Source organism: Haplochromis burtoni, unplaced genomic scaffold, assembly GCF_018398535.1.
Source record: "Haplochromis burtoni strain Fernald_Lab_line unplaced genomic scaffold, NCSU_Asbu1 Contig_191, whole genome shotgun sequence".
Taxonomy (NCBI): domain Eukaryota; kingdom Metazoa; phylum Chordata; class Actinopteri; order Cichliformes; family Cichlidae; genus Haplochromis; species Haplochromis burtoni.
This window is the reverse complement of record NW_024582552.1, coordinates 130,398-139,192: the sequence shown is the minus strand read 5'-3', so window position 1 is coordinate 139,192 and position 8,795 is coordinate 130,398. Positions and strand designations below refer to the sequence as shown.

The window sequence follows — 8,795 nt, the reverse complement described above, 5'->3', positions numbered from 1 at the left end:
CTCTCTCTCTCTCTCTCTCTCTCTCTCTCTCTCGACTCGTTTTCAGACATGCCGGCTCAAGCACACTTGGCTGCACACGCTCTCCCCCTGCACTTCCTCTCCCTCCCTCCTTCCTTCTCTCCCTTTACATTTCTCCCGTGCGGCATCTCCATGGCAACGCGGAAAGAGACCTCTGTCCTTGGCGAGCAGTGTGACGGAATAGGGTGTTTTGGGTAGGGGGTGGGTTTTGGTAGTGGTGGTGGTGGGTTGTAGCAAAGGCGGGGGGTGGCTGAGGATAAGGAGGGTAGGGAGGGCAGCGGGGGTACGGAGTATGCCCACCCAGGGAGGCCAGGCCATCACTAGCCTGGCAACAGCGACGACCGCCCGCCTTAGAACTGGGCTTGAATGTGAGGGGGACTGGAACAGAGTGGGCTGCTGTCACACAATGAGCAATCAATATGAATTACCCAGAGCAGTAGGACCTCAGAGACACATCAGTAGCAAGGTCGCTCTGAACACCGAGATGATTGCAGCTTTGAAATTCACTTCAATGCGTTGCCTTGAAACTCACACATATGGCTCCGTTCTCAGGCATTTTGTATAGTGCTCTTTACTGCCAAATACTGAAACCCCCATGATCCGTCCGCACATTTGCTGGGCACCTAGTGTCCAACTTGATAATTCTTGCTTTACTTTTAAGAGATTTCCTGTACTGTAGTGCTGTAGGATTCTCAAGGTTTTGATTTTTTTTTTTTTCTTTTAAGGAGGGGAAAAAAAGAATCTTTGCTCTTTTAGTACATTTATATTGATATTTCTTATTACTAAACAGTTTCTCGGTGGGGAAAAAAATTAATAGCACCTTGCTGTGTTTGTGGGCGAGGGGCTTTTTACAATTTGGGGCAAATAAATATTTGCCAGTTTAAAGAGTTTACTTTGTCACCCAGTTCTCAGTGTATTAAACTGCCTATTTACAGATGGGTAAAACATTAGAGGATAAAGCTGAACCATTAACCTCCAACAGTGAGCTGTTACACTGTGGGGGGCTTTCTGGGTTTACTTGTCCCCTCAGACTCATGTGTAAATGCATAACTTATTCTGTGGTCTCATTGTTGCACTGATGAGGCATTAGCAGGTTCGTACAGCGTGACGGTGCCTGCATCCATTGGGCAAGAGGTGGTCACTGAATGGTTGGTTACAGATGGAAGTGTTGTGAGTCACATTCTGTGAACTTTCCATGCAGCAAATCTCAATTGAGTTGAACACCGGAGGAAGACTTTGGTGTGGAATGTGTGCATACAGTGTAATACAGTCGAATATTAAACATTCCCATCGTTTTCAACCTTCATGTTATTGAAGGTGATTCAGCTCTTGTGCTGTGGTTTGAGTCCATAGGTGCAAGAGTAGTGGTGTTGATTTAGATACTAAAATGTTGACAGTTTTTGTTTTTTTCCCCCCCTACATTATCATACAAGAGCATGACCGTACACCAACACATGTGTCATCTGGGTAGGCTAATGCATATCTGGGCAGCCGTGCACATTGTTATTTTTAATTTTTTTAAATGCTTGCAAATTGGTGTTGTTGGGCGAGCTCGTGGCGCAAAGGTCAGCAGACCCGCTGGAGAAACTCCCACTAATCCAGATGGCCAGTGGCCTCCCTACTGGCTGTGGCAAACCTGCACTTTACGTGAGCATAGCTTAACTTGGCAGTCTGGCCATAAGTTCACTTGGCGTTGTCCTGATTGTGTCACAACCGATCAAGAAGGAAAGTTAGGACAGCGCTGTTTAATTATTCATCCAATGGCTTGATCTGTGTGATTCCTCTGAATAGCAGCTCATGTGTCAAACTAAGATTGTCTGGGATGTTGGATAAATCTCTGCACATGTTTCATCTCTGTGTCACTGTCAGACAGCGACTTACGACCCACGGGGCGTTTTAGGAAACTTGCCGACTAACACTGAGCCTAAATGGACAGCTTGTCACCGGTCCCTCAAATTTGAGCACAGTGGTTTGACAGAATAGATATCTAAACGTATGGTTTATTGTTTTTCTCTCCAGAAAAAGTCAGCAAAGCCAACAACCACAAAGACAGTAACATGGTGGGGATAAACAGGTAAGTCTGTAAATAGACTGTAAATACACGTGTTTTTGTTCAGTGTCTGATCAGTAATTACATGGCTTGAATATTGGGTTGGTTTGATGGCCGTGTAAGTAGGCTGTGTGATTTATTTCATGTCTCTCCATTTCAGTCCATTTCTGGACGAGTGCTTCAGACAATCACCCTTTAACTCGCGCTCCAAGAGCACTTCGCCCGCAGAGGCCAGCTCCTCTACCAGGGTACCATTCAACGGTGAGACACGTTACCGACACACACTGTGGGCCAACATCATCACGGGGAAACACGGACATGTAGATAAAAGTTAAAGATGCGGGATTCGAGTTCTAGTGTTTTCAATTAGACCTAAAGACAAATTTAAAAATGATAATTTATATGGAATTTAAATAATTGATCACATAAAGAAAAGTAATTTGCTTATTGATCGAGAATGAAAATCATTGTGGCCTCAGCTAAAAAAAAAAAAAAATCAGTGAATTGATCGGGTGTCTTTGTGTTTTGTTACGAGAGAAACTGGACTAAAAAAAGTCCTCCGCAGCTCGACAAAATATGAGACTTAATTAACTGCCAGCACTCGGTATCGCTGCATCATTCATGGTCTTTAAAGGTTCCAAGTCTTCATGTTGTTCTCGCTACAGCTTCGGGAAATAATTGATAATGTGGAGTTGCTCATTACCTGCTTTCTTACAATATACAGTATGTCCACAGATTAATACTCTTCGTGTGAATACAGCACACTCACACACACACACACACACACACACTGTGGTTAAACCACTCCTCTCACCTTTTCATATATAGAGCTGCTTCAGGCCCTTCTGAACTCTCGCACATTTCCCCAACCTGAAGGCTCTGCTCAGGGCATCCCCTCTCTTCCCCTCTTTCCTGGCATCTCAGAACTTCCCTCCTTGTTCCTTTGGCAGTAAGAGATCCAGAGGTTAATTAGCTTGTGCCAGCTTTGCCTGTCCCTCTGCCAGTTAATGAAAATCTGATTGGCTTCTGGGTGTCAAGAGTGTCCTGAAAGTTAATTCGCCCAGCCCACCTCCCCCTTTCCCTTGTGTGTTTAAGCTTCACATTCAGCCTCTGCTGCCTTTTCTCTCTCTCTCTGTCTTTTTTCTTTCTTTTACAGTTGTACCATTTCTCTTTCCTCCCTCATTCATTGTGTCCGCGTTTTATTGCGTCTCCATTGCCTTCGATCGGTAAGTTTGCCCACCGCAGCTGTAGGGAGGCAGACCTTTAAACATATTTTCAGTTCATTGGTCGGTGAACTGCCATCTTTTCCCTGCCACTTTGTGCCACCTTTCCTTTATAGCGCAGATGTCACTGTGCGGTTTTGATCCTGCGTCAGCTGTCAAAGGCATACCTCGAGTCTTTGTTTAGCACTCCTGTGTAATATAATGATTATACATTCCACTGGACTCCACTTTGTTAAATACAAATAACTTTTATAATGTAAGTTATAAATAGAAGTGTATAGGCGAAGACAGTACTTTCCTGGAAAATGCTGCCATTCAGCTGCTGTGGCCATGAGAAGACAAAAAGAAAAGATGTGCCGCAACTTATAAAAGGTGATCAGTGTGTTTTTGTTTTGTTTTTTAAGTCTTTAGTTTGCCCACAGTCAGAGAGTTTCACTAAATACCAGAGATGTAAAGTTTTCTGTTTTTCTGTTTTAATTTAGTCTTTTCATAAAATTCCTCAAATTTTGGTTCTTTTGGGGTTTTTCCCTATAAAAATATGTAAAAACCAATGAGCAGAAAATGACAGCTTACCAGTATGAACAAATGTCTTTAATTCTTTTGTTTGTTACTAACATGACTTGGTTTTAAATTTTAATATTTTTTTTAAATTAATTTTTTAATTTGAGTGTTTAATCTGATCCAATCAACAGCTAAAATTCCAAAATTAGGTTGGTTTTTTTTTTTTTTGTTTGTTTGTTTTTTGAAGATGGACTTATTCTGTTTGTAGATCCCAACTTAGACATACTATGGTCCGGTCACACTATTGGGAAAACAGTGGTTAGAGACCGCGTGGTTGCTTCAAAGATGGGGGCAGAGTCTGTGACGGCTCGCTGTCAGTTGTCATCTTCAGAGCAACTTTGTTGCATCAAAACTGCAAATAAAACCAAGGCAGCTCTCAGGTTAAAATTGAATGAGGTCAAACCAGCTCTTATATCCAATTGCAAACTGTAATACAGTCTTTAACTGTAATAGACACAAAAGAATAAAAATCACAAAACTGTTGCATGTACATACACAAACTCAGGTTAACCGCTTACACATCATAGGTTTGAAACAGAAATTCCTCCATAGACAGTGATGTACTTGCTACAAGACGGTGACTTAACTGCAAAATGATACCTGCACTCTGCAACCTTACTTATATAGAAATATAACCAGCTGAGTCGATTCCCTCTGTTGGAAGAAGATGAGTTGCGCCTGAGCGTGCAGTCTGATTCAGATTAATTGCAACATGTTCGCAATCTGTCTGCGTTTAGAAATTAAAAGGAAGTTACTTGCAAACCTCCAATCTGAGTTATTGCATCCAGTTCAAGTTGAACACAGCTGTTTGATACAGGTTGCCTCTCACAAGGCGAGCCATGCAGTCGCCTTGCAATCCAAAGTCATTATCCAGACTTGTAAGGAGGTGACTGAGCCTTTAAACAGCTAGTTGATATCTTATTTGATGTCAGTGTAAGATAACGATTTTTCTATGAAAACCTGCATTTTCAATTTCACGTGTGCGTGCAGTTTATCCAAACCAGTTGAAATTTCACTTGATCATTTTTAATCAGTATAGATCCTCCGGCTTAATATATAGTGTTCAAAAATTAAGGACTACGCTAAAGCACACTTGAAATAATCAAGTTGAAAATCATGACGGACAAAAGACCGGATTCAAAATTACACCAAAAATCAAAATGAAATTGTTCCAGTATTTTTATTTATTTATTTTTTTTTAATGGCTGCACTATTGTTGTCATCTACAAACTACACTTTAATTTGTCCGTCCACCCCCTGGAAAAACAAACAAAAAAAATCCATAAAAGAACTTAAAACCAGACTGTGAACTGCATAACAGGCGACATAACGGCTTCAGCAGAGCGTCTGTAGCACAAAAATGCTCTCCATTATGAAGCAGCTAATGGAGCAGCTATCATGCAGAGATGAAGCTGAAAAGTGTGAGCATTTCCCTTTAAGCAAGAAAGAGAGAATAAATGAGTAGGAGTTAGTGTGATACCAGTGTGACTTGAGGAGTTCGCTGTCTCCTCCCTCCAGTCTGGGGTTTAACACAATCCTTCATTTCTTGTTTGCGTCCCTCTCTTCTGCTCTAATAGCACTAATTAAACCATTAACCACTTGAAGGCCCCTACACCCTAATTGGCTTAATCATCAGTGTGTATGCCGGGTCATGGCCTTGAGCCTCTGCTGTCTGGATTCTCATCACTCTGTGTGACCAAAACCATCCCCGAGTCTCACTTGTGTGAGTCAGGACAAGTTAATGCTTTCATGGGGTATACTTTAGCTTTAAGACATAATAAAGATTAGGATTTGTACAATAGGTCACAAACTGCGAATGAGTTTAAAAACCGATAGATGCAGGTAGATTCCAGCTAATGCAGGATGTCACCTTGAGGACTTTTACTGTGTTTATGCGTGTGAAGAAACACAAAGTCACTCGTTATTAACGTCACTAATGGTAGGTGTTGCTTGACACAGACCTGCATGCATTTACCATCGTATTCCAGCCTCGTTCATCCTTCTCTGCAGCAGAGCGGTGAACGGGAAACAAGTATGATTACACATGTTCTCCCCTTTTTTTTTCTTTCTTTTTTTTTTAATTGATTAAAGGTAATTAAATTCACAATGGGTTTCATGTTGTTTCAACATGTGACACCTTGCCTTTAATTCTGTTTCAAATTAGTTTGTTTTTTTTGTTTTTTTTTAAAGGTCCAAACGAGTTCCAGACTGTTCTTTTAATCTATTTTTTACTTGCAGTCCCAAACCCAAAGCGACATTTTCGGATGTTTTCACATTGTCTGATCAGCAATCCAGAACTTTCCTACCAGAGGATATTTGACATTTCTGCATGTTAATCAATTTAAATGTTCATTCAGACAGTTTGACCTCCAGTTTAAAAACGATCTGGATGAATCAAGAAACTCAATCTGTAGTCAACTCCTTGAATCTTGAACACTTCCTTAGAAATACTGTCAAATCGTTATTTCACGAGTGGTTCAAGGTAGGAGAATTTTTTTTTTTTTTGGCTTGAATCAAGTTTTATAAAAGTAATTGTTTTGATAGAATTTTGTATCTGTTGTCTGGATGCATCTATTGTCTGGATTCCTAGCCGACACTTATTTCTCTGCAGAAAAGTCGAGCTGACTGTGCGTGATCTTGCTTTGACAGTTCCGAAACTCTGCGAGGAGACGGTGTGACGCAGATGACAGAACATGAACAAAGATATGCTAGATAAATTCAGTAGTTTGCATATGGAGGCTAGAGAGGCGATTTTTAAATGCGTGAAGCTGTGTGAGTCACTGCAGCAGCAGTGAAATGTCCTTTCACACCAACATCTGTTCTTTACCAGTTGCCACTAAACATGCCCCCAAAATGCCACAAAACAATCTTTGCTTTTTTTCCCTCATTGTGGTATTCAAACCCACACGAGTAGCTCATCGGCTGGCTAGACGGTATGTTTTAGGACAGCCTTTAAAAAAAATATTAAAAAAAAAGTGATAGCGAGCAGTTGTTAAATATCAACAGTGGACTGAAGTGCACTGATTTCCATCTGCAAAGAATCTAACTCTGAGCTAGTGGGAGGAATGAGCAGCATTTTTTCCTTTTCTTTATCGTCATTTAAAAAAAAAGAGACTAAAGAATTTTTAAAGATGCCTTTTTCACCTTTTAATGTCTTGCACATAGAAAGGTTTTGGCCAAGGCTACCTGTGTAGCCTGTTCCCTGAACAGCATAGACATTTGTAAATAAAATTTCTGCCTTCATTCATGGTAGTTGTACACCACAATGGGGTAAAAAAAAAGTGCTACATGCTTTTGCGTTTGTGAATTACTCCTTGCTCTATTCATATGGTGGGGGTTAGTTCAAAGCTGTAACTTCTATTCTTCAGCGTCTGTCAAAGCAAGTGAAAATTCTCAGTGTTATTCTTTTTATGTCTTTCCTTCCATCCTCTCCCAAATGAAAGAGGTGAAATACAGCGAGGAGAGTTACAGTGGTGTGCTTGTGCTGCAGGCTTCAGAGCAAAGGACTTGTGCTTGCCGTTGACATTAAGAATGCATTTAGACTGCATCCCACCTGCAGGCTAAACAATGAGCATCTGTCAAATGGTGGCAGACAGGTTTCACTCTCGTGGGTTAGCAAATTAGCCCGCGGTGTATCAGTCGTCTGCTGTTCAGACGAAGGGAATTAAGACTTTTTCATATTTATATGCCTGAAAATGTTTTGATTATGGGGCATATTTTCTCAAACAAGCCTTTTTTACCTTCCAAGCTTTTGGCTGTCGAACAGATTTTACCTTACAATCATCAAAAACGTGAACACAGATTATAATTAAAATGCATTCGTAAAGAAGGAACTAACGAAACATGTCACCATTCTGTTTCATTTGCCCCGTTTCTTGTCCTGGTGGGTGATGGGTAGGCACACACAGGCACCTTTATGAATGTGAAACTATGTGAAATTATTACATTAGATTAGAAAATGTTTATGTACCCTTTTAAGAGCCAAATACTGTGACCACCCCTGCTTAACACACCTTTTGGATGCTGTAAGTGTCGTGTAGTATCTGGTCCCAAGATGGTTGCAGCAAATCCTTTTAATTCAATTCAAGTTTATTTATATTGTGCCAATTCTTAACAATTGCCTCAAGTGCTTTACACTGTAAGGTAAAGACCCTACAGTATTATGGAGAAAAAAAACCCATGAGCGAACATTTGGCAACAGTGGGAAGAAAAAACTTATTTTTAACAGGAAGGAACCTTCAGCAGAACCAGGCTCTGTGACGGCTATCCTGCACATCTGGTTAGAGCATAAGCTTATTGCAGCATAACTATCCAGACCTATAAGCTTTATCAAAAAGGAAACTTTTAAGCCTAATCCTACAAGTAGAGAGGGTGTCTGTCTCCAAAATCCACCCTGGGAGTTGGTTCTACAGGCAAGTGGCCTGATAGCTGAAGGCTCTGCCTCCCATTTTACTTTCAAAAACTCTTTGAATTACAACCAAGCTGAAGGTCTGAGAGCGAAGAGCTCTGTTAGGATAAGTCTTTAAGATATGACAGCGCCTGATTTTTCAAGACTTTATATGTGAGGAGAAGGATTTTAAATTAAATTCTGGATTTAACAGGGAGCCAGTGTAAGACGTTTGAGTTGGAGCGCGCATTGTTGGACTCGGCTGAGTCTTGTTCAAGCGTGTCCCCTTTAAAGCACCTTGAGGCAACTGTTTTTGTTATTTGGAGCTATATAAATCAAATTGCATTGAATTAAATTTTATTAAAAGCCTGTCAGCATTATACTTTAAGCTGTCAAGAGATTTTTTTTTTTAAACCCAATTGTCGCGCCATGGTCACTTGGTCACTGTTAAAGTTGAGAAACTTTGACTCTTATCTGATGACTCTTAGGGACATGGGCCATGTTTTGGAGCTGCTGCTGTACCCAGAGAATATATGGGCCAAGAATTTTGCTCAGA

The 8,795-nt window shown here is 40.8% G+C and overlaps 1 protein-coding gene across 3 annotated transcripts in view; it reads left to right on the top strand.

Moving 5' to 3' along the window:
* Positions 1-8,795, top strand: part of znf827 (zinc finger protein 827) — a 75,561-nt gene that overhangs the window by 49,883 nt on the left and 16,883 nt on the right. For all 3 annotated transcript variants that reach the window (XM_042225995.1, XM_042225993.1, XM_005935070.3), the window contains exons 7-8: positions 2,038-2,092; positions 2,229-2,329. In XM_042225995.1, the coding sequence (XP_042081929.1) occupies positions 2,038-2,092; positions 2,229-2,329 (156 nt within the window). The remainder of the gene's footprint in view (positions 1-2,037; positions 2,093-2,228; positions 2,330-8,795) is intronic.